At 39.0% G+C, this 26,902-nt stretch overlaps 2 protein-coding genes across 2 annotated transcripts; both read right to left on the bottom strand.

Moving 5' to 3' along the window:
* Positions 1-2,494: 2,494 nt before the first annotated feature.
* LOC113670379 (sodium-coupled monocarboxylate transporter 1) lies at positions 2,495-11,558 on the bottom strand. The gene is made up of 15 exons (XM_089183707.1): positions 10,944-11,558; positions 9,097-9,162; positions 8,969-9,020; positions 8,387-8,454; positions 8,086-8,240; positions 7,534-7,674; positions 7,223-7,352; positions 6,490-6,578; positions 6,257-6,369; positions 5,258-5,328; positions 4,699-4,785; positions 4,012-4,271; positions 3,541-3,644; positions 3,282-3,424; positions 2,495-2,715 (listed from the first exon to the last, which is right to left on the bottom strand). The coding sequence occupies exons 1-15, from the start codon at positions 11,283-11,285 to the stop codon at positions 2,575-2,577; spliced, it is 1,962 nt and encodes a 653-aa protein (XP_089039833.1). The 5' UTR covers positions 11,286-11,558; the 3' UTR covers positions 2,495-2,574.
* A 13,590-nt stretch (positions 11,559-25,148) lies between these two features.
* LOC149038664 (uncharacterized) lies at positions 25,149-26,687 on the bottom strand. Its single transcript, XM_089184381.1, has 2 exons — positions 26,583-26,687; positions 25,149-25,926 (listed from the first exon to the last, which is right to left on the bottom strand). Exons 1-2 carry the CDS (start codon positions 26,598-26,600, stop codon positions 25,513-25,515), a joined length of 432 nt encoding a protein of 143 aa, XP_089040507.1. The 5' UTR covers positions 26,601-26,687; the 3' UTR covers positions 25,149-25,512.
* Between the last annotated feature and the right edge of the window lie 215 nt (positions 26,688-26,902).

The following is a 26,902-nucleotide window of genomic DNA, read 5'->3' as shown; positions in this document are numbered from 1 at the left end:
TAATCATTTTCCAGCCTTCCTTACGATCAAAATAGGTGCCGATTATATTTGACACTTCCATGTTACGGTCGTTATTGCAATATTAGCGATAGTTCCTTCATTTGTGTTATTTTAACTTAAATATGTTACTTACGGTAGCTTCTATTTTCGTTTTGTATTTCAGTTCGAACCGGCATACGGTTGACATCATACACTTCACTACTACGCTTACAGCACGCGATTCACTTTAACTGATTTTGTATGGAACGTTGGTCTCTGTCAATTAATCGCTGTTTACATGGTAGTCAGAATTTCTTGTCGAGTTCGTTTAATACTACGCACTATTCTACACATGTGATTACTTAGATTTTGTCTGCTACATTCTATTCTTTTAATTTAAGGTAATCATTTCTAAGCCTCCTGAGATCCTACCGGCTAGAGGTACAAGACCAAAAAAAAGAAAAAAATCAAGTACAAGACTACAACTTTGAGTGCAGAAAAGTAAAATGTGCATGGAGCAAACCATAATTAAAATTGGACAAAATTCACTGAGTATGCAAGCTGTACCTCTAGTCGGTAGTATATTCTAAGCTCCGTAACATCCTACCGGTAAAGCGGGTACAAGTACAAGACCAAATAAAAATAATTAATTGTATTCGTATTCCTAAAACAAGTGATTCAAAGCAGTGTAAGACTAATTTGGAAAGCAGAAAAATATATTGTGAAGCAAACTGTTTTAAAAATTGGGCAAAGTCGACTAAATATGCAAGCTGTACCTCTAGCCGCTAGTATCTTCTAAGCCTCTTAAAATTCTACCAGCTAGAGATACAAGACCAAATAAAAAAAAAATACATGTAAAAGTACTCTTGTAAAAAGTGATTCCAAGGAGTGCAAGACTACAACTTGGAGTGCAAGAAAGGCAAATGTGGAGCAAACCATAATAAAAATTGGGTAAAGTTTAATAAGTATGCAAGCTGTACCTCTAGCTGGTAGTATTTAAAAGCCCCTTCAGATCCTACCAGCTACAGGTACAAGACAAATAAAAATAAATAAATGTCTACGTATTCTTGAAAAAAGTGATTCAAAGGAGTGTAAGTCTAACTTGGAGTGCAGAAAAAGTAAAATGCGAAGCAAACTTTGGTAACAATTGAGCAAAGGTGACTAAATATGCAAACTGTACCTCTAGCCGGTGGTATTTTCTAAGCCTCCTGAGGTCCTACCGTCTAGAGTTACAAGACAATTGTAATTTCATCCTGGGGATCTTTCCAACCAGTAGCACTATGAAAAGGGCATTATAGTGGCGATACTATCCATAAGTTTTGTTTACCTTTGCAAGCGCAGGTCTGAGCGGCTACACAGTGTTAAGCTAAAACTCTGCTGAACAAGAAACTTAAGATAAACGAGAGTGAAGGAAACAGCCACACAAAATTTAGCGAAATTTCCTTGATTTAAACTAAACAATGTATTCTTCACATGTAAAGCATGTTATAATGTTCATGTCTGGTTCAATCACGTCGCTTGTCTGTTGGTGAATCGCAAATGGTGTTACTGTAATAGTCCGCCATAATTACAATAGCCGACAATTTCCGATAATCACCCGACTCGGAAATTCGTTACTAGTGCTCCTCGGGCGTACCTCTGGTCGGTAGCGGCACACGTGATTGATATCGTCAATCAGCTGCTAACACATCACTTGCCTTTCGCGCCACTCGGTCAGGTTGATGAATGAACTGCAAAGCATTCATCATGCTCAATCTAACATGGTTGTTTATCAATGTCCTCGGATTGTGGCTGTTACAACACTTGGAAATCCGTTTTGCTCAGAGACAAGGACGTGAAACTTTCCTAGAAAGGGAAGAAAACCATAATACGAAAAGAAAAACCGAAAGTTACGTATTCAGTGGCTTTGATAATGGTATTCCTCGCGGCTAAGAACGAAAATCGACTGCTGGAAGATTTGACACAGGCTGATTTTGTACAATTTTGGCCGTACGTGTACCTAAAAGACTTCATATATCGGTAAGGACAAAGTCGATAAATGAGAATTTTGTGTATCGGAAATTACACCCATTGTTGTTTTCGCTGTGATTTAACGCATTTTTTCGTCTTGAACTTCAGCACCAACGCACTTTATGATTTTTATTCGGGGATTGTCAATCCTCTTATTTTCATTCATTAATAAAGTCGACTTTTCTTGTTAGTAAAGGGCTATTGTGTTTATATAATAAACAAAATATTACTGGCTGATGGTAAATATGGAATTTCTCTTCTCGTGTTCAACTCGACATCTCACTCGTTTGCTGCGCTCAAATGTGAGCTATCGAGTTGAACACTCGAAGAGAAATTGTGCATCTACGCGCACCCATGCATTATCTTCTATATATCTGGCTATTTTTGGTGAAATAGGCACGAATTACACTCAACTCCAAGTCAATCTGATACATACAGAAACTTCATTCTAATCAAAGTCATAACCCGAGTCACGGACTTGTTAAAGTTTCCAGAACGATCAGCCTTTCAGCGAACATTATTTCCTTTTATTTGTTTACGCTAACTGCTTTCTATAAAAGTAAAAAAAATTCTATTCTATGATTCTTAGAACTGTGTTTCGTTATCTTCAGTGACTTCATCATCCAGAATACTGTGTCCGCGGTTACGTTTTTTATACATTCCGCTGTATCCGTCTTTCGCAGTTTCTTCCAATGGTCGATCGTCCAACTCACCTATAACGATTTCCTAAAGATTGAAAAATCATAAGAGCTGTTTAAATTCAACTGAAGCATTAAGAGTCTTTTGTCTCCCGTGGATGCCTCAACACCTCCCCCTCCTTTGCTGCACATAACACAACATAACATCAGTAACATTCCGTACTGCACTGTGCCGTGGCGTAAGTAAACGTAAAGTAACATAACGCAAAGCAATAAAAGACGAACAAGTCCCATGACCCTTTATTACAGTAGTCCCGTTAACTAGAAACTCTTAGCCTAGTAGTCAGCAGGAATCATTCCACCAACATTCCGAGATATCCAGGGAAAAAATGTCTGAGATACTTTATTTTGAACTACTACACACGACCACGTAAGCCGTGAGTGAGAGCCTCAAGATAACTTGAGCCTGTCGCATGCTCCTACCGCAAGTGTAATGTTTGACTCATTATCTTTATTTCACGAGATTACATGACATGCTAGTTTTTTGAAGCGTGCGCTGACTTGCAACACCTGCCTCGAGCTGTCTTTTTAACGACAGCAAACAGAAGAAAGTTGGTAGGGGAAAAGGGGATTATGCGATTAATTATAAAGTACCCTCTGAGCATAATCTTTCACCACAGACTCATCTTCGTCCAGGCCCCAGCTAAACGAGTGATCTGGTAAGAACCCGTAGAACCATTCCTTCAGTGGAAACATCAGCTTGGGGTCAATTTCTCTCTCGCGGTCCTCTTTAGTTTCTGAAAAGTAAGGCGAGCAAAGTTGTCTTCAAATATGGCCACAGAAATCGCAACACTGTAGAGAACAAGCCTAGCCAAAAACTACATCGATGGTCTGTTAGTTTATTAGTACCTACCAAAAGCGAGGCTTACGAGCACACCCACGACAAATGACGTTAGTACAGAAAGACCACTGAACCACAAGTAAGAAATGTGATAGAAATCATCCGCAATGCCAATGCTGATGAAAGAAAATATAAGAAAACAATCAGTGTGCGGTGTAAAGGGGATAAGTTTCTGAAAAAACCGTGGTACTGCGTTGTTTGTGGGCATTACAAGATAATTTAGTTTTACCAACTGAGTTGATAATGACTATTGGCCACCGTTAAGAATTTCTAAAGCTGACATATAGATCGTCAGCCCTTCGTTTGTAAATTCGTTCCGACGAATGGTTAATTCTGTAAACGTCATCTTTAAAGATTCCTTACGGTGGCCAATTTACATTATCAACTCAGTTGATAAAACCAAGTTCTAATGTGAGGTGTATCCTGATAAAAGTGACTCCCAAAGGAGACTGAGAACGATATCGCGTGTACAGTACAACTTACCCATGGGGTTTATGAGGGTTGCGAATATACCCGTCGCCATATTGGTACAAAATTTCCTGCGATTTGTTCAGTATTTCTGCAGTCACGTTGAGACTCATGGTAGTGTTGTGATCCAAACTGGTGTAGTACACAGCGTCTTTATAGAACTGGCATTCCCTCACTGAAGTTGTGCCGGGGTATTTGTTCGGAGGATAGAAAACCGAACCCAAGAAAACCCAGGCAGTTAATGCACACCCAGAGAAAACACCGGCGTAGGCTCCCTGTAGGAAAATATTCGAAGAGTTATTAACTTATGTCACGTATCTATGAAAGGAACTTTACACGCCACGATATAATGACAACTTTGAGTCATATTACTTGTCGTAGAAATATGCCTTGAAAATACTAAATGGAGCTAATGGAGTGAGTATGGTAAACCAAGGTTGAAAATGGAAAACTTAAAATTTTCGACAGGCGAACAAACTGTGGCGTGACGGCGAAAATGTATTTGCATTTTCATAACTTAATTATTGATTTTAGGACAGTGTCAGTGCGAACTCCCCCCCCCTTTCTCATCGTCCTTGTCATATATTTAGGTTTCCTCACTAATTTTCCGGGGGAGCGTTCGGGCGGAAACGGACACATAATCAGTATCTAGATATGGAGATAATTTTATTGGTAGTGTTATTTTTTAGTGTGTTTTCTCACCTTTGAATTTGCACGGCGTACAAACATTCCTAGCAGAAAAATACCAAGTAATGGACCACCGCAAATTCCAAAGATGCTGTAGGCGAGCTGATAAAGCGAGTCAATATATAACACATTTCAGATCACCCATTTCTATTAAGCGCGTACAATCTCGTTCATTTTTTCACTTACGCATAGATACTAGTAATTCATACCAATAGCTCACTGGTTACTTATCTACCCAGAGCTTTAGCTCATACAGCGAGGAGAACCGGCATAATCTTTCACCACAGACTCATCTAGGTCCAGGCCCCAGCTAAACGAGTGATCTGGTAAGAACCCGTAGAACCATTCCTTCAGTGTCTAGCGCTGGAAAAGATTTTTGCTAAGTGGATCCCTCGAATTCGTGAGTTGTGGCAAACATCAATACAGTAGAAAAATCCACTCACAGAGCGGAAGTCACACGCACCCAGGACACCCCCTGCTACGCCCTTACCAGAGCGTTGATTGACAATCCTTCCCCCATTTCCCCACGTCAGTATAAATTGAGTGTACCAAGCGAAGAACATCCTGCACTCACCTGTAGAACCATCGTACCCACGTACTTGACAATGAATGCTCCAGCGATAACAATAACACCAAAGACAACCGCTTGAGAAATATATACAGTTCAAAATTAGGAAACTGCCTAGATTGTCAATTAAATAACAAAACATACAATCAAAGGTAACTATTCCATGAAAATAGGGATTTTACCGAGTCAAAAGGTAATTATCTCCATTTAAATCTAGCTTTGTTCAGGTTGTCACCTGGTGAATCGAAAGTAGTCCTGCGGATTACATTTTTTTCGTTTCGTTCTTTTTTTTACTCTGTGACTGGTGAAGAAGACTCACGCCTCTGTCACATCAAATAATCAAATGTAACTTGGTTACTCGCATTTTTCCGCTTGTGTCCTTTACAAGTTATCACTTTGAGTTCTGATTGGCCCCTCATCATACATCGCATTCCCTTCGTTCTGATTGGCCGTTAGTGATTACTTTTATTTACATAGTACTCGAGGTTGGTGCTGATTGCCGGTGCAGATATATACAAAGTGTGTGCGAGTCTCAGTTTTTCCGAGATTGGTAGGTTATATTCCTCCGTCACACCTCGGAATGCCCAAGGAAGAATTTCTCCTCACAATCACAATGTCTATATAATCTTTTGGTGATGAGAAGAAAGAAATAAATCAAATGGAGAATCACCAGCACTGGATATTCAACAAATTCTACTAAAGGTAGAAGAGGGTCTCGATGAAGTGATGGCTTTTAAAACCAAACGGTTAAATTTGGCCATTTTACGGCCAACGCTCGACCTAAAAATTACACATTATAGAAAGAAAACTATTTTAACGGTTAACTTTTTAAACGACTAACGGGTAAAATTTGTCGATTTTTACGCCTGACGGCTGCGTGTTTTGGCTGTTTTACGGCTAACGTTTACCCCATTGGGACCCTCCTAGGCGTATGAGAGATGTTTGCCAGACAGTGTAAAGAATTCATGTTTAGATCTTGGAAGTAAAAGGGGTGAGGTTACTTACCGATAATCTTGCAGAGTCTGGCGGCATCTGAGTCAGTTAGATCCTTCACCCTTTTCTTGATGATGTCTTCTAAAATCACTAATGACATGGCGTTCAGCGCAGAAGATCCGGTACTAAAGAAAAAGAAAGAAAATTATGGATACCTTATCGTGCCTTAAATCTTTTTATACAAACAGAACTTGCGTTCGCTTCTTTAAAGTACAACATGGTTTTCATTATCGTCCAGATCCCACCTTAGAGCTCCTGCATAGAGACAAGCAGTAAACATTCCCGGCAACCCCTTCAAGTTGTGCAGCTTGTTGATCACAAAGTAGGGCAGCGTCTGTGATGAAAGAAAATTGTAACAGAAACTAAGGCGGAGAAGTTAAGGTTGCTGCAGGCTTAAGTGTATTCGGCGAAGATGCCTGTGAAATTGGCGCTTAAAGTTTTCGGGTGCAAGTAATTTAGACCTGTATGCACGATCGAGAAGTCACGCGAGGACGAGGAAAGGTACTCCCTTAAGGCGAATTTCTTCTCTTGCACACGTCTTTGTTACGCTCTTGGTGAGAGCCTGCCTCGCAGGCTAAAGGAAAGTAGAGGGACATTCCTTCTGGGCGTGCGAGTTATTCTCTCTCACGCGTTTTCAATGCCAATGATTGAATGGCCCCTGTACAAGGAAAGGGCTAGGTCGGCCAGAACGAGATATGTCACTTGGCAGAATTGAACCTCCAGCCTTCCTGTATATTCATCTTGCCTTCTGTCTGTTTTTCTGTTTGTTTGTCTGTCGATCTCTCTGTCTCTGCTGTCTGTTTACCTGTCTGTCATTCAGTCAACTTATCAGTTCTATTCAGATTGTAATAAGACTGAAACTAAATGGCCGCTAGACCGCACCTTACTGAGTAGGGCACAAAACTACTTTAGGTACAGAGATGAAACGTTTCCAAACATTCAGAGAATGTTAGGATGGTAATAAACCAAAGCTTTTACCTGGTCATTGCTGGTAATCTTCTTGTCTTTTATGAGGTCACATCCTGAGTACACAGCAAAGATAACGAGTCCATCCAAGCAACACAGAGTGACGATCACAATGAGACCAGGAACGTTCATCCACACGGCCCTGAAACACGATAAATCAACAATAAACAGAGTTGATATCACAGTCTGGCACTTGGCTAAGAAGGAAGCCACAGATTACCAGAGTTAATCCCTTTTTAGAAGATAGTCTCAGGACTCGTGCGTCTTGTTTGTCATAATTAGGAAAAACAACAAATAATTTCAGTAAAAGATAGCTTGGTTACCTCTTAGCGTCTTTCAAGGTTCTTATGGCAAGAAACCGCTGAACAGCAGTTTGGCTGACTGTCCACACAGGCATGGCCGTGAAAGCACCGCCGATGGTTAAAGTCCAAAATGTGTTTCGTACCTTGGGGTCTGGATTGAAACTGAAAATAACGATGACCACATAAAAAAAAGAGATAGAAAGTATAAGTATCGATCGCAACTTTTAATCTCTTCCTCCTTTCTTCGAGAGATCTAAATTGGAATTTCTCGTTCCAATGTTCAGATACAGTTTTTATCTTGAAATGCTAAAACGCTTTGGTTGTTTAATGGTGCTCACTTCAAGTTCTCATTAGTTCCTTCTAATATTGGTTCGTAATGACGCTTTTTTCTCAACAATTAGTAAAGAGGTGCTCTGAAATGAGACCCCCTCAAATGCCAGTAACACATCAGTCTACGCCTGGAAAATCCCTGGCCCCTGAAATAACTTATATCAGCAGAAATATGTGGCGATGGATCGGAAAGGCCAAACGATTCAGCACTAAAATGAAAGGTTTTTTTAAAAGTCTTCTTACTCGAAAAATGTGGTTCTGTTAAAATGTTCGTTAATCTCCCAAACTTTTGCCAATCCACCGACTTCGACGCTTCCAATGACTGCAACTGTGATGAGCCCTCCTACCATAACCGCTGACTGAAATACATCGGTCCACACCACGGCTTTCAATCCGCCCTAATAAAAAAGAAAAACCAAACAAACAAACAACACTAACCAAAAGAAAACAAACGTGTGTGTAATAAGGCGTTTTATTCACACGCACCTAGCAGATTGCTGGTTTTATGATGGATCTGATCATTCAGTCCCTATTATTTACTTACCAGACTGGTGTAAAATGTACAAACCACCCCGGTGGTCAGGATAGAGGCCGTTAGTGGAATCCCAGCCACTGATTACAAAAATTACACCATGGATTAGAAAAATGAACAAGAATATGAAAACTATTTCAAATACCCTACATTCACCACGTCGCAAACCTAATATACTCTCTTCTAAAATATATCACCCCAATCAGAACGTCTCCTATTTGAATGTTAACCCAGCCGTGAGTGCGTTAAGTGTCATGTCACGCAACTTCCGTTCACCTCTCACTAATTGATGTCGAGGTCCGTACTATTGGTTCGTTCTGTTCCATAACTTACGGATTTGCAATGCGGATCGAGAAAACAAGTTTAATTAGATATTTATTATATCTCTGGGTTCAAATAGAGAGGAAAGATTCGTATTCAACTTGAATAAACTTTGGAACTAGCGGACCGTACAATGAAATACAGCCCGCTAAATAACTGAGAGAATAGTTGTGGTGAGCTCTTACATAACTTGCGCAGATGTTTTTGAGGTAGGTGTTTTTAAGGACGGAAAGGTGTAAAAAACGCCACTTAAGTAAACTTGTTGTTACCTACCAGCCTCTAAAGCGAGTGAAGGTGCGTACAGGACAACAAACAAGTAAAGAGTCTGGAAAAAACAACATACGAAAAAGTTTAACTAGATCGCCATATTTACATCATTGAAACTGCAAACAAGTACTTACGTATTCTAAAATGAAGAACACGCATCCCACCATTCGAACTCCAACACTAAAGCGTAGTTCAAGATACTGTTAGAAGGTAAAAAAAAAAAAAAGTTTAGTCAGTTGTCGGTTTGAACACAAACCTTATTTGGATATACTTGGCTGCATTTGGAGTTACCCTGGCGCTAACAGAGGTAGGGGGAGAAGGGGGGGGGGGGGTGGTGTTTGTGTGGAAAAGAAAAAAATCAGAAAGAAGATTTAAGAAGCCAGTAAAGGATGACTGGTTTTAAAAAGGGAAGATGCTTTAATAGAAGATATTATATGTTGAACAAACTGCATTTAACCCTCTCCACCCTAAAATCAGAGTGCATATTCTCCATAATACTCTTTTAAGTTACTGACAAGGAGAACACGCCTTTTTCTTGAAGAACCCATTTTAATGAGAAAGTTCAGGCTTAACCAAAATTGTAATAGCCAAGAACGACTTTATTTTGCCCATTTTTTGTGTAAGAAATATGAATTAAGGTAAAATGATTATATAACTGTGGTCAAAAAAGGACAAATAACTCAAATACTTCGGTAGTCGAAAAGGGACAATCCAAAAATATTTTGCAGATCCGAAAAAATATTCCGAATCTCACGGTATCCTTTAGAAAAGTCGCTTTTGAAAAGTTTGTCAAATCAAGAAAACAATTTCAAATCCTGTTTAAATTCATAGATTCACAAACAAATTTCATGAAAATCGAAAATAGTTTACAATCCGAGAATCTTTCCAAAATCCAGAAAATTTTCGCAAATCGAGAAAAATATTTTTTCACGTGACACTTGCGCCAGTAGTCTGCACTTTGTCACGATACAGCACATCGTGTTAGCGACATTTTTTGGGATTGATTTATTGAAACACTATAAAACACAACTTCAAGAAAATATTAAGAACATTCTCAGGCTCAAATCGCAATAAAAATGAAGAACTTATATATAAACAAAGAGTGCTTGTGGAGCAATCAGGAGATTCTTTGTTTTGTGACCATTTCCTTAGATCTCGTGGCCTTCATATTTGATTCGGCATTGATAGATATTGTAAAGAGAAATTGGGAGCTAGTCACCCGTAAGCGTTTACGCGTTTTTGAAAGAATCGATTGCCTTCGTTCACGGGATGGGCTCAAAAATACGATCAGCACTGACAGCTGCGTGACAACCTTACAGATCCACCTAAATAAATAACGTAACGTGATCATCCGGAACTGTAGACTATCTAACTGAAGTTTAATTTAAAACTTCATTTGTACACGTTCATTTTGTGGCCCAAAAATCTTTTAGCATCACAACAACAGCACATTCATTGACCTTTGGCCTCTTACTTTCCCAAAAATAATTATGTTACCTAGATCACACCATGCCAATTGTTGTTTTCGCCAACGCGCTTTGGTGTTCGGCACAATCACAATACCATTACCGATAACCTACCCTCAATCAAAAAGGCAGTCTATTTATAAAATTAGAAAGAAAGATTTCATAAATGCCATTATTTTGAAACAATTACTATTCCTTGAATTTTACTCTTCGCTTTCCTTAGATAAACGTTCCTGGGCAATGCATCGGCGAGAGAGGAATTTTTACACTCAGCTGTCAACGCAATGATAGGTGCCGCCGAAGAGTAAACATTGACAAAGAAAAAGAATAGGAACTTGCAATCTTCAAAACATCCACTTTTTATTAAAAAAAAATGCAAGTACATCGTTGCAGAGCTGTGCAAAAAATATTACGAACCCACACACGACAATTTGCACCGATGCGCAGTGTCCAACTTAGTTGGAAAAATTTAATTAAGCGTATTGTATTTTGAACAGGTTATAATTTACACCCACCTCATTCGCACAAGTGATGTTCACTCTCCTAAACATGGGCACAAAAATGACAGCCACCGTGAAACAGATGATGAAGTAAGAGATTATAAGGACATAGTACTGTGCTCCGTAAGTGTAAATCTCGGATGGTACCCCTAACAGGGTGATCGCCGATAGATAGGACACCAGGAGAGATATCGCTACCGGCCAGTTCTTCATTTGGCGGTCTCCCAAAAGGTACTCAGCCGTTGTCTTCTGCTTTCCACCAGGGCCGCAGCCGTACCAAATCCCGATCAAGGCGGAGATCAGCATCATCACGGAGAAAACTACGTAGTCAACAATGCCAAACCGCTCGTCCGCCATCGTTGTTGATGTTTAAGCTTGTACTAAAACAAACAGTGAACCGTGCGATGTAGTTTCCGATTTCTAAGAGAGATATGAAATCTGTAACGCAGCTGTAATTTTGCTCTTTGCTCAGTGGTACGTGGAATGGATGACTGTAATTTTAGGATATATTAATCTTAAATACAAAAATACGCCATAAAGTGGCCCAGTGTGCAAAGTGACCTAGATATGCTGCAGGGATCTCGCACCGCCTACTAATATGGCACATTTAACAATGCTGTCACATTTTGTGAGGTCATGTCACCTCTCTATTCATAGTTCACCTGCATAGTAAGCGCACAAAGTACAAGCCAGCGGGGAGGGGTTAAAAATTTGAACCCGAACTTGTTCTTTTCCCTCAGCACCTCCCCCTCCTCTCTTGTCTCTGTAAGTTAGGCCGTTTCACGGCGTTTCTGCGCAGAAGTTCTCAGAGGATGGGAAACAAACGGGATTTAAATTGTGACGATGTCACACTTTTTCGGGTATCCCCTTGTTTTGAATCCCCGTATATATGCGCAAACCATGCCAAGTCTAATTAATTATAGAACAATTTCTCCACAAACCGCGCGTCTTCCCGATTAAAGATCATTTTCCTGTGGAGCCAAACGCTCTCAGATACACACACTGCTGCTGAAACAAGTGGGAGAGCGTCGGTTTCCTTCCAGGGACTCCCCCCGTGAGTCCACCGATGAAATGAAAAGTTGTGAATAAAGAATTTCCCTCAGGATGAGAATCCCGCGTACCTTCGTGTCACGCAATCCCCATTCGTGCATACGTGCCCCCACTCCACATGCAGGAACAATTGTTTCGCATATCATTGTAAACGGAAGTAAGTTTTTCGGGAAAAATTACGTACCAAAAGCAAAACTTGCGGCAACATGTTCCCCAATTAAATTCGAAACAAAGTTCAGAGGTATTAAACGTTTCATTCACTGGCATGCTTCACGACGCTAGTAAGATTTTGGAATTTTCTAGGGCGCCCAAAATATAAAGACAGACTTGACGTCATAAATTGCTAAATTTTAATCTCTAACAATTTTTTTCCTTTTTTTACAACAAACATCTTAAATGCTTTTAAAAATACTTCACTACTTTACTTATACTCTTTAAATTTAAACAAACATTTCCCTTTGCACAAGCATGCAACTGTGAACCATATTCACAATAATTACTAATTACAACATCTTTCTATGTACAACATCTTACAAGTTACAGTTACTTGTTAAAAATACACCATGCTTACTGCTTACTCAGTCATAGATGTGAGTTGTTCATCTTGACAGCAACCGAAATACAAACACAGTCGACCGTTGGTCGATTCACAATCAACCAATCATAGGTCATTCACCAAGTTGAGGTGTATCGATCTCATTCCGGTGACTGCCAATCGTTAGTCTGTGGATATTATATTTCGACCGGGGCTAGTTAAAGTACAAATGAACCTACTTTTCCGCTATGTACAGTTTTGTTGATGTCATGGTTCCATACTAATTTGAGGAAAGAAATTCCCTACTGTAAGTATTTTAGTCTAAGGTTTATAGCCACAACTATACGTAATTTCTCTCCCGAGTTCGAGGATATACATTTTTAACTCAACACACAACGGAGTGGTATATTTAAGCATAGTAGCCAAACACCCAGTGTTAATACTATTATAGCACGTAGCGACTGCGAACCTCTTTCTACCAACAGTGGTCACCCTCTTGGACTTAACACACGGGTGATCGCTTCTTTTGAATCTTTGCAGATGCCTTAAGAACTGTCCGTGGCCTAATTTGGTAGCTACTACATCGCGTGACATCCTTCCAAAGTTGTTCATAGTCACGTGCGTGTTCTGGTCACGCAATGGCCTACTCTCGGCGGAGTTCTCGGTAAGGAGAGATCCTCCAATAACAAAAGTCAATCCTAAATGATTGACAATAAAAACGGCGAACAATATCTATAAAAAATTAATATAAGAAAGATTAATCTGAGAACACTGGAGTTACTCCTGAATTTCTGTTATGAGTATTCATATTGTTTAGGGCCGGGTCGTTCGAAAGGGAGTTAACGTTACTTTAAGATTAAAAGTTAAACTTTGCATCATTTTCTCGTGTAGAAGAGCGTTTATAACGGCCAAGGTTTTTCTTCGGTTTCACTTCATTATGACTTGAAACTAACAAGAAAAAAAGAATAAAGAAAAATCTAAACTATTAGAATAATCTAAACTAATCACGCGTTACGTCAATCGTATTTTGAACTACCCGGCCCTGATGAAGCTGTCCTATTCCCAGCGTGGTACTCTGACCCTCAATGTTTTACTTGTTTTTCCTTCCTGTACTTTAAACAGTTCCTATTAGGTTTTAAGCACAACAGATCATTATGTTTACTTTTGTTGAAGCCAGCAGGGTTTGCTTAAAAGGAAGTTAAAAGTTTGAAATTAAGAATGAAGGAATTGAAGAGTTAGGACGAGTTCAAACAATTCATTTTCCATGAGAAGTTTCCGAAATGCTAAGATAACAAGAAAATTAAATCATGAACTTCATTAGTCCGTCAATTTGGTTGCAGCGCATGCTTTCCATGCATAATTCCCGTTACATTTGGCTTATAACATACCTGAATTAATTAAACCATGATAGTTTCCGAGTCAAAGGCTGGTTCACGATTGTTGCTGGCAAAAGTCGAGGAGAAAACTCTGTACTTAACTGCACTGTTTCCTTGTCGATTGAAGATCAGAGGGCCTCTCTAATGACTGCAAACTATGGTCGGCTGTCAAGCTTTCTCTATTCAGCAGGAGCTGAACTTTTCAGATGCTTAGATCCTCTGAGACCCTGGTTTAAGGTTACCTCCCACCTTATTCACAAGGCATCAATCAACTAACAGTTATTAGGCTTTTTCGATATTCTGATTGGTTGTCTAGATATCGGCATTTAAAGTTGGAGTAGCTAAAAATATGCAAGGCGTGTTGGGTAAATGGACGCCACGGGAAAAAATATTTCAAATATCAAAATTTCCCGAAAATTCGGGAATTTTTTTTGGAAACATTGGGTTGAATATTTAAATTCAGTTGAATCAAATAAAAGTAAAATCGATTTTTTCGGCCTCTGAAGGTGGGAAGTAACCTTAAATAGGAATGCAGCAGCTGAAAGATTACGTAACGCTTACGAGTTCAGCATTGAAGGAAATCGTGATATACTGCACACCTTGAGCACAAACTTTTCACAACATACTCAGCTTTGCACAACAAAACATTACTTTGCTTGCCACTGTTGCTGAGATTTCATTATAAGGTATTTAGGATTAACAGTTTAGGCAGGAGCAAACGCGAATTCTCCCTTAAAAAGTTTCAATCTCTCTCACGGAAATAGTGGTTGCAAGAGATATTTTGAACTCACGGCACAGAACGTGAGGTTGGAATAGTTTGATTTCCTTAATTCATTCCCGTGTTGCTTGCCACTTTTGCTGTAGCACTCAAAGGTTTGTTTGCTTCATGAAACCTTTTCCCTGCGCTGAAACGATATTAACCTTGAAGTATAAATATTTTGCTGACATGGGATGCTGGTTTAATCGAGCTCCCTAAACCACTTTAAACTTTTATTCATGCTGTGCTTAAATTTTGATTAAACCTTTGCTCCTGTGTATGTCTGAAATAAAGTGGCATTCGAATTTTTACATTTGACTTCCAAATATAGGATGAAAAGAGCGAACGTGAGAAGTGCACAAATTAAACACCTAATATTATACTTTTTCGTTTAAATTTTTTTTGTAACATTTGTTATTGACAGATGCCGGTACATGTGCATTTCACGTATGTTCTCGTAAAGATGCAACAAACTGATATTTTCATTTCAAAACAACCTCGCAGAAAAAAAGCTTCCTATTATTCTATGAATCTACAAAAGTGTTTTCTGTCATGGAGAAATTCCCGCTTCAAAAGTTTTGTCTTTTGGCCGACGTAATGTGATATATATACCTTGTCCCAAGGTCATCGCCTTGTTGGCCGCCTACCTTCAGTCAGGCGTCCGGTGTGTTTAAATGTTAAAAGTAGTATATATGTAAAGCATTCTTAAATAGTTTTAATGTTTAGAGGTTTTTTTCCTTTTACTTCAGCTTTTTGCTGCAATAGTAGTTAATAAACAGATTTTTATTTTTCATTTGTTTTACTCAGTTTATATACCGGGACCAAGGTTAATTCCGCAGTTTTGAAACAAGACTTCCGATTTAACTTTACCCGTGAATGAAAATTTCACAATTAAAGGTTGTGTTTCCATTTTCTATTTCTTTGAAGTTTCTCGGTCAAAAGGGCTTAGATCTACTCCCGTGTATGGAAAAGCTAGAGAGAAATAAAGATTTTCAATTGCCTTTCCATCTTAAAAACAAAACAAACAAAAAACTAACAGTTTAGGGACCGGTCATTATTTATCGCCTGGGGGGGGGGGGGGGGGTCGGAGTATTTTTGTTGTCACATCGGAGCATTTACCTGATCCCCCCGTAGAGTATCTAGTTTTTTAGAGATCCCCCCTTATCGGTAGTGGAAAGTTTCATGATCCCCCCCCCCCTTTTCTCCCAGCCACCGCCAAATAACTTTTTGAATATGCAAGTGATATTTTAATAGTGGTACTTACGTCTCATGGACCTTGAACCACAACGGTAAATATTTGCTCGTCAGATACGAACTGAATTGTCGAGGAAGTGCCAATCTCAGGCTGTTCATCCAAATCCACGAAAACATAGTCATCGTCGCTCTCTGCCTCTCCACTTTCGGATTCTTCATCCTCGGATTCCACGTCATCTTCATCACTCGACAGTTCTTCTGTTATCACAGTCTCTTTATTCTGTCGGTAATAGTGACATCGAATGGCCTTCACTTTGTCAAGTTTCCGACCCACAGTCGTCAAACCATGCTTGTTGAGATACAGGTCTAGTTCTCTTACCCGCAACTTTTCAACTTTGCCACCCTCGATGAGGTTATCCCATTGAAAGTCCTTGTACGTTCGTTCGGCCTCTTGCCTTCTTCGCTCCTGAGCTGCTCTTGTTCTGATGTCCTTTCGGATCTCAATATCCTTCAAATGATTAACATATGCAATGACGTGCTTCTCTTCCACATTATATTTTGAGCAGAAGCTCTTCATGGTATCCTGATCGTTTCTGATACTGTCAGAATGTTCCTCGTACAGATCTTTAATACATTTTCTTGGAAGGTAATCATCTGGTGTCCTGCCCGTCGATTCCGTCTGATAGATATCCATGAAATGTCCAGGATTGTTTGAATCTGGTACAGGTTGCGGAATTCTTTCCGTGTCTGGACCGACCCATCTATTGTTAGAACACCAGGAACAGAGATTGGAACTTTCTTCTCTTGACTCTTTACAGGCATCACGACAGAATTCCATAAAAAGTTCTCCACGAATATAGTGGTCTTCCATAAACGATTCGATCTTTCGGAAGTATGCTGCACCGGGCGCTTGCTCTTTGTTTCGTTCTGATGCACCCCGATAGTTGTCGAGGTAAACAGAATTGAAAAAGAATAATTCATCAGGGGACTCGCTTACTTTGCTCTTGATGTAATCTTTAAGGACAGGGGCATCATCAATTCTCTCGGCTACCTGACTACAGACATACCAGGCATTTTTCTCCATCCGTTTCTTTTCGAAAAGGTTGCATCAGCGAGCAGCAATTCTCCTAGAAAAACTTACCTCAAAAGAGGTAGCTAAAGAGGTTTTCGATTCACTCGAAAAGAATACTTACAAATGTGTCTCAAGTATTAATGCAGGATTCACTGCGAGATTTGTCAAGCGTCTCCACCTGGATCCTCTGCTATGGCTTTTGGAAAGAGGCGTGTTTGAAACAGAGCTGGCACGCAATTTGAAAGTGGTAGTGGCCAGAATGAACGAAGAGAATAGCAGTAATGGTGCTGAAAAAGGGTCAAGTTCGGGCGAGGATTCAGATGAATCTGACGAGGAGACTGTGCAAGAGCCAGTGGAGAGGGCTGCCGAAGATTCTGACACGGAAGCGGAACAAGATACAGCCTCACCAAAATAAACACTTTTTTATTTGTTGTTTTCATTCGGCCGCGTATTAAAATAATGAAAGTTTATGATTTTAGATTACGATTCCCTATAAAACAAACTGAAACGTTATGAAACAATTTTGAGCAATTGTAAGTATTCCATTCTCAAAATCTTGATTACCTTTCTAATTTAGATCGTGCCTGAATAAAAACGTGTATGTTAGACTACGATAGTGATTCTTTTTTACAAAATGGAGGGTCTGTAAAAGGGTTTGGGTTTTATGTCTGGGCTAGAATAGAGTTTATATAATACAAAATACAACTGAACGTGGTCTTGAATATATGGTTGGGGGTTTAGAGTCCCAGCGGCAAATCCTACCAAAGTATTTACAAATGCAATCACCCGGGGTCCCGGCTCGACCTAAAATTCCTTTTTTTTTGGTCTGATCCCCCCCATTATGCTTGTCAATTACGGCTGATCCCCCCTAAAGGTCTTCAAAAAACCATGTGATCCCCCCCTAAATACTCCGACCCCCCCCCCCCCCAGGCGATAAATAATGACCGGTCCCTTAGTGACCCTGTTACAGAGAAGACTGAATCATCCAATTTGAATCATCATAATTTTCGTGGTCTCCCTTCCCATGGTGGTTCCGTGCAAATATTAGTACTAAAAGTCTGTGCAAGTAATTGCCCTAAATACGTTACTACAGAACTTGAAGAATCGAAGTTTGACATTAAGCAGAACAGCTCGTTCCTTTTATGATTCAATGTACGACTACTGTATATTTAAATGAACTTTTAAATCCAAAAAAATAAATTCGCTAGGCTCCTAAAGGAGGGACGAAGGGAGGGGAGAGGAAGTGAATGTGATATAGGAAAGAATAAACTTTCCATAGTCCCCCCCCCCCCGATATATACTCTATTAGCGACGACTGATCACCTCACAGTTCTCGCTGAAAATCATGTGACCTCCCCCTCCCCCCCTCCCTCCCCAAAAAATCCTTTTCTTACCCCCCTCGTTGAGTCAACTTTTGGCGGTATTTATGATTACCAATTTGAACAATGATGAATATTTAGGAGTCTTTCCTTGAAACGCTCTCTCTCCAAGAAATGATTGTTCCTTGACATATTTTGGACTAAGCCAGAACAGAAGGTAAAGGTGAAATACATTCCAGTTTTCTTAATTCATTCACGTGTGCCTTGCCGTTTTTTGCTGTTCTATTATCCATTTACTAACTTTTCGATGAATTTAGCTCGAATGCACACATGCTCCACAAACCGTGTTCCCGATTACAGATCAATCTCCTGTGGAGCCACACACTCTCAGATACACGCAGTGCTGCTGGAATAAGTGAGAGAGTGTCAATTTCCTTCCAGAGACTCCCCCCGTGAGTCCACCTATGAAATGATAACTTGTAAATAGAGAATTTCTCTCAGGTTGAGAATCCCGCCTACCGTCCCGTTATGCAATCCCCATTCATGCATACATGCCCTCTCTCCACATGCAGGAGCAACTCTCTGGATTGCTTCGGAAATCATTGTCCACCGAAGTAGGTTTTTGGGGAAAAATTACGTATCTAAGGCAAACATTGCGGCAACATGTTCCCCGATTAAATTGGAAACAAAGTTTGAAAGGTATGAAACGGTCCGGTCCATTCACTGGCATGCGTCACGAAGCTAATAGGTTTTGGAAGTTTGTAGGGCGCCCAAAGATCAAATATAGACAGACTTGACGTCATAAGTTGTTAAATTTTTATCTCAATCAAATTTTTTTCCTTTTCTTACAACAAGCATTTTAAATGTTTGTATCAAAAGTTCACTGCTTTACTTGCATTTTTTTTTATTTGAACAAACATTCCTCTTTGCACAAGCATGCAACTGTGAACAATATTACTTACAATATTACAACAATCTTACTAGTTACAATTCCTTGTTACAGTCACACCATGCTCACTGCCTACTCAGTCATAGATGCGAGTTATCTTGATAGCGACCAAATTAAAGACGCACTCGACCTTTGGTCGATTCACAATCACTGTCTGTTGACAATTAGTTAAATATCGATCTCATTCCGGCGACTGCCCATCGTTTGTCTGTGGATATTACGACCTAGGCTAGTTAAAGTACAAATGAACCTACTTTTCCGCTATGTACAGTTTTGATGATGTCATGGTTCCATGCTAATTTGAGTGAAGAAATTCCCTACTGTAAGTATTTCAGTCTAAGGTTTACAGCCACAACTATACGTGATATCTCTCCCGACTTCGTGGATATACATTTTTAACTCCACACACAACGGAGTGGTATATTAAGGCATAGTAGCCAAACATCCAGTGTTAATACTAGCATGGCACGAGGCAACTGCGTACCTCCTTCTGCCAACAGTCATCACCCTCTTGGACTTAATACATGGGTGATCGCTTCTTTTCAATCCTTGCAGATGCCTTAAGAACTGTGATCCCTGGTTCGGTTTGGTAGCTAGTACATCCCGTGGCATCCATCCAAGGTTGGTCTTAGTTAATCATGTGCGTGTTCTGGTCACGCAATGACATACTCTTGCCAGAGTTCTCGGCAAGGAAAGATCTTCCAAGAACAAAAGTCAATCCCACATGATTGACAATAAAAACGGCGAATAATATCTATAAAGAATCGATGAAAGAACAATTAGTCTGGGAGAACACTGGAATTATTCCTGAATTTCTGTCATGAGTATTCTTATTGTTCATGTTTTTCGAGAGGGAGTTAACGTTACTTTAGGATTAAAAGATACACTTTGCTTCATTTTCTCGTGTAAAAGAGCGTGTATAAGACCCAAGGTTTTGCTGAGTTTTAGTTCATTATGACTTGAAAGTAACAGGAAAAAAGAAAAAACAAAAGTCTATTTCAAAGCTATTAAACTCAACTAAAAATGTAAACTAATCGCGTGTTAAGTTAAATGAAATACCCGGCCCTGATGAAGCTGTTCTATTCGCTTCGTGATAACCTGACCCTCGATGTTTTACTTTTTTCCTTCCTGTACTTTAAACAGATACTTTTAGGTTTTAAGCACAACAGATCATTATATTTACTTTTGTTGAAGTCAGTACGGTTTGCTTCATGGGAAGTTATTAGTTTGAAATTAAGAATGAAGACTGTTGAAGAGTTAGGACGAGTTCAAACAATTCATTTTCCATGAGAGGTTTCCGAAACGCTAACAAGAAAATTAAATCATGAACTTTATTAGTCGGTCAAAATGTGGTAGCAGCGCATACTTCCTATGCATAATTCCCGTTATATTTGGCTTATTACATACCTGAATTAATTTAACCATGATAGTTTCCGAGTCAAAGGCTGGTTTACGATTGTTGCTGGCAAAAGTCGAGGATAAAAACTGTGCGTACGTGGCTGCACTGTTTCCTTGTCGATTCAAGTTGAGAGGTCCTCTCTTACGACTGCAAATTATGGTCGGCTGTCAAGCTGTTTCTATTCAGCAGGAGGTGAGCTTTTCAGATGTTTAGATTCTCTGACACCCTGGTTTAAATAGAACTGCAGCGGATGAAAGAAGACGTAATGCTTAAGAGTTCAGCATTGAAGGAAATCGTGATATACACTTTCATTACTGTACATCTTCTGCAAAAACTTTTCAAAACATACTCCGCTTTACATTACAAAATATTACTTTGCTTACCACCGTTGCTGAGTTTATATTTGAAGGTATTAATGATAAACATTTTAGGTAAGAATAATCGCGAGTTCTCCTTTGAAATGTTCAATCTCTCTCACGGAAATGGTGGTTGCAGGAGATATTTTGAACTCACGGCACAAAACGTGAGGTTGGAATAGTTTGATTTCCTTAATTCATTCACGTGTTGCATGCCACTTTTGCTGTAGCACCCAAAGGTTTGTTTACTTCTTGAAACCTTTGCCCCGCGCTGAAACGATATTACCCGTGAAGTCTTAATATTTTCCTGGCAGGGGATGTTGGTTTGATTGAGCTCCCTACACTGCTTTAAACTTTCATGCTATGCTTAAATTTTGATAAAACCTTTGCTCCTGTATATGTCTAAAATTAAGTGGCATTCGAATTTTTACATTTGACTTTCCAATTATAGGATAAAAAGAGCGAACATGAAAAGTGCACGAATTAAACAGCCAATACTATATTTCCGCTTTTAAAGGTTTTTTTTGTAACATTTCTTATTGACAGATTCCGGTACATGTGCATTTCACGTATGTTCTAGCAGATATACAACTAACAGATAAACTTCATTTCCATACAACCTCGCAGGAAAAACATTTTTCTTTCACTGTGAAAAGCTTAAATATTTGTGTAACTTTATATGAATCTATAAAACTGTTTTTGTTGTGGAGAAATTTTTGAAAGTTTTGTCTTTTGCAGACGTAACGTGATATTAGTTTTGCAGCTTTTGACATATGACTTCCGCTTTCAGTTAACCAGTGAATGAAACTTTCACCTTTGAAGGTTTAATGTTTTATTATTCGTTTGTTATACCAGTCAAACAAGATTGCATCTAGTTTGTATAGAAAAGCTTGAGAGGAATAAAGAAGTTCAATTCCCTTTCCGCCAAAAACATAAAAACAAAACAAAACAGAACAAAATAACACCTGTGAAATGACCTCATTACAATTTACAAAGAAGATTAAATTAGATTCTAAGAAACAGATGCAACAGTTGATCCGTATATGATATTTAAATTGTTTCCTTAATCAAAAATGAACGTGTTTCATCGTTTGTGAAAGTTGTGTTTTTTTGTGCTTAGTTCTGGAAGTTACTCAGGGATCAGATGAGACTACGAGTTTCTACGAAACGTATTTACAGGAATGTCGTTCCTGTCTGGACCATTTCCGGATGAAATACCGTAACCCATTGGAATGTTATTGTACATTATTAAAATCGTGGCTCAAGTGTCAAAAATTCAGAATGGACTGTCACGTACATTCCCGATTATCGGGTGTACCACTTGACACTTTAGGGAGGGAAGACTGGGGAAATACCCAACTTGGGGATAGTACCGGTTCGGCCTTGCTGTTCATGTCGCGGGATTGGGGCGCTTGTTAATTTAGCTCCTTTAAACTACGTTAAACTCTTCTTTCCATACTTGGTTGAGATTTTTCAACGCAAACGCTTTTTTTAAATTAAAGACTTTTTTTAATGCTGTCTTATTATAGGCACTGATTCTTATAACGACATTGGTTTGTGTTTCTCTGAAACAAAAAGACTTGAAAAAAGGTTTAAACAAAGGGTAAATATAGTGAACTGAAAAGCACATCTAATCAAACCGGCTAATAAAATACTTCCTGAATCTAAGTGTTTAAGTAACGATTTGTATTAACAAGATGCCGATACATATGCATACACGTATCTTTCAGTAAAGATACAACTTATTCAATCAAATTAATTCCACAAACTCACAAAAACATATTCTCCTATCCACTGTGAAATGCTTAAGATATTTGCCTAACTCTAACAGGCATCTGTAAAGTAATTCAATCTTGGAGAAATTTCAGACGTCTTTTGCAGACGTAACCAAGTAGCAGAGGTCTCACTCAAGATTAAGATCTCAGGACATAGGCGACGGGTAATATATATCAAGGCATGTAACAACAAGAGCATGTCCTAAGGTCATCGCTTTGTTGACGCCTACCTTCAATCAAGTGTGCAGTGAGTTTAAATGTTAAAAGTAGCATAGATGTAAAGTATTGTTAAATAGTGTTAATGTTTGAAGCTTGTATATTTTCCCTGTAATTCAGCTTTTTACTGCAATGGTGATTAATAAACAGATTTTTATTTTTAATTTGTTTTACTTTTATATACCGGGAACAAGGTCAATTCCGCAGTTTTGAAACACGACTTCCGTTTTAACTTTACCCGTGAATGAAAATTTCACAATTGAAGGTCATGTTTCTATTTTCTATTCCTTTGAAGTCTGTCGGTCAAAAGAACGTAGATCCAGCTTGTAAGGAAAAGCTAGAGAGAAATCAAGATTTTCAATTGCCTTTCCATCTTAAAAACAAAACAAACAAAAAACTAACAGTTAAGTGACCCTGTTACAGAGAAGACTGGATCATCCAACAAAGAGTTGCAACGGTTGATTTTATAAATAATATTCCTGGTATATCCTGACTCATAACTGAACGTGTTTCATCGTTTGTGAAAGTTTTGTGTTTCTGTACTTAGAATTAGAAGTTACCCAGAGGTTAAACGAGGCTACAAGTTTCTGCGAATCGTATTTACAGGAATGTCTTTCCTGTGAGCTCCATTTCCGGTAGCGTACCCATTGAAATGTAGTTATACATTATTTAAATCGCGACTCGAGAGACAATTATCCGGAAGAATCAGTGATCACGTAAACCGTAAACCATGGGTTGGCTCATTTGACTTTTCAGGGAAAGAGCACTAGGCGAAAATTATAACATGGAAATAAATCTTACCGCTGTGTTCAATTTTCAGACGGCGTACCACGTTCTTTAAGCATATTTCGGGCTCATTTTTAAATAGAATGTTAGCTTTCCTTGCGACTCGAACTACAAGGAAAGTCAATTTTGGTTTAGTTGTGTCTAACAGTGCGGGAAAGCAGCTTTGAGGTCGAATGAAAAATTCGAGTAGTTTGCCGTTCTCGGACTCAGAGCCGTTTTTGTTTTGGATAGGACGGCTATGAAAAAAACCAATTTTTGAAAAGGCAGGTGCTTAGGTACTGTTGTTCAGTTCACTTTTAATCTTTTTTTCGCATCATTAGTGCAACTGATATAAGGAGGATCGCGAAGCACATTGTAGTTCTCTGGATGAAATGAGTTGCAAAGAACAAACATGGCAACCATATACGTGTATCAGAATTTTATTACTTTAATATTGAGTCGGAGGATTTTCATCGTGTCAATAAATTTTACCTGGCCCGCTCCCTCCCCTCCCACCCCATATGGCTCTGTAGTGTTCTAATGATCCCCTTTCGTTGGTAATAATTTTCGTGATCTCCCTTCCCATAGTCGTTCCGTGCAAACATCAGTATTAAAACTCTATGCAAGTAATAACCCTAAATATTTTACCACATAACTTGAAGAATCGAAGTTTGACATTAAGCAGAACAGCTCGTTCCTTTTATGATTCAGTGTACCGCTACTGTATGTTTAAATGAAAATAATAAAAAAAAATATTCATTATTGTTCAAATTGGTAACCATAAATACCGTCAAAATTTGACTCAACGATGGGGGTAAGATCAGAAAGTGAGGGTGAAATACAATTTAGTTTTCTTAATTTATTCACGCGTGCTTTGCCGTTTTTCGCTGCTCTATTATCCATTTACTGACTTTCAGCTAAATTTATCTCGAATGCACACATGCTCCACAAACCGTCTTCCCGATTACAGATCCTTCTCCTGTGGAGCCACACACTTTCAGATACACACAGTGCTGCTGGAATAAGTGAGAGAGTGTCGATTTCCTTCCAGAGACTCCCCCCGTGAGTCTACCGTGCCCTCACTCTACTTTCAAGAGCAACTCCCTCGATTGTTTCGCAGATCATTGTCCACCGAAGTTGATTTTCGGGAAAAATTACGTTTCTAAGGCAAACATTGCGGCAACATGTTCCCCGATTAATTTGGAAACAAAGTTCGAAAGGTATGAAACGGTCAGATCCATTCACTGGCATGCTTCAAGAAGCTAATAAGATTTTGGAAGCTTGTAGGGCGCCCAAAGATTAAATAAAAAGACAGCCTTGACGTCATAAGTTGTCAAATTTTAATCTCAATCTTATTTTTTCTTACTTTACAACAAGCTTCATAAATATTTGTTTTAATAGTTCACTGCTTTACTTACACTTTTTTTTAATTTGAACAAACATTCCTCTTTGCACAAGCATACAACCGGTGTACAATATTAACAATAATTATTAATTACAACATCTTACTAGTTACAATTCCTTGTTACAGTCACACCATACTCACTGCTTACTCACTCATAGATGCGAGTTGTTTATCTTGACAGCGACCCAATTAATTAAAAACGCACTCGACCTTCGGTCGATTCACAATCACTGTCAGTTTACAATCAGTTAAATATCGATCTCACACCGGCGACTGCCCATCGTTTGTCTGTGGATATTTCGACCGAGGCTAGTTAAAGTACAGGTGAACCTACTTTTCCGCTATGTACAGTTTTGTTGATGTCGTAGTTCCGTGCTAATTTGAGGAGAGAAATTCCTTACTGTTAGTATTTCAGTCTAAGGTTTACAGCCACAGCTGTACGTAAATTCTCTCCCGACTTCGGGGACATACTTTTTTAACTCGACACACAACGGAGTGCTATATTTAAGCATAGTAGCCAAACATCCAGTGTTAATACTAGCATGGCACGAGGCAACTGCGTACCTCCTTCTGCCAATAGTCATCACCCTCTTGGACTTAACACATGGGTGATCGCTTCTTTTCAATCTTTGCAGATGCCTTAAGAACTGTGATCCCTGGTTCGGTTTGGTAGCTACTACATCCCGTGGCATCCTTCCAAGGTTGTTCTTAATCATGTGCGTGTTCTGGTAACGCAATGACACACTCTTGCCAGAGTTCTCGGCAAGGAAAGATCTTCCAAGAACAAAAGCCAATCCCAAATGATTGACAAGTAAAACGGCGAATAATATCTATAAAGTATTGTTATAAGAACAATTAGTCTGGGAGAACACTGGAATTATTCCTGAATTACTGTAATTAGTATTCTTATTGTTCAGGTTGTTGGAAAGGGAGTTACCGTTACTCTAGGATTAAAAGATAAACTTTGCTTCATTTTCTCGTGTAGAAGAGCGTGTATAAGAGTCAAGGTTTTTTTAATTTTAGTTCATAATGACTTGAAGCTAACAGGAAAAAATAAAAAAAAAAACAAAAGTCCCTTTCAAAGCTATTAAACTCAACTAAAAATCCAAACTAATCACGTGTTAAGTTAAATGAACTACCCGGCCCTGGTGAAGCTGTCCTATTCTCCTCGTGATAATCTGACCCTCGATGTTTTGGCTTTTGCTTTGCCTTTCCTGTACTTTAAACAGTCCCTATTAGGTTTTAAGCACGACAGATTATTACATTAACTTTAACAGGATTTGCTTCATAGGAAGTTAAAAGTTTTAAATTATTAAGAATGAAGACTGTTGAAGAGTTAGGACGAGTTCAAACAATTCATTTTCCATGAGAGGTTTCTGAAACGCTAACAAGAAAATTAAATCATGAACTTTATTAGTCGGTCAAAATGTGGTAGCAGCGCATACTTCCTATGCATAATTCCCGTTATATTTGGCTTATTACATACCTGAATTAATTTAACCATGATAGTTTCCGAGTCAAAGGCTGGTTCACGATTGTTGCTGGCAAAAGTCGAGGAGAAAACTCTGTGTACGTGGCTGTACGGTTTCCTTGTCGATTCAAGTTGAGAGGTCCTCTCTTATGACTGCAAATTATGGTCGGCTGTCAAGCTGTTCTATTCAGCAGGAGTTGAACTTTTCAGATGCTTAGATTCTGTAAGACCCTGGTTTAAATAGAACTGCAGCAGCCGAAAGATGACGTAATGCTTACAATTTCAGCATTGAAGGAAATCGTGATATACAATTTCGTTACTGTACATCTTGTGCA

The sequence above is a fragment of the Pocillopora damicornis genome, chromosome 10 (assembly GCF_964200805.1).
Source record: "Pocillopora damicornis chromosome 10, jaPocDami1.2, whole genome shotgun sequence".
In the NCBI taxonomy this organism is placed as follows: Eukaryota; Metazoa; Cnidaria; class Anthozoa; order Scleractinia; family Pocilloporidae; genus Pocillopora; species Pocillopora damicornis.
The sequence above is the reverse complement of the archived record's forward strand: the minus strand, read 5'-3'. Positions and strand labels throughout refer to the sequence as shown.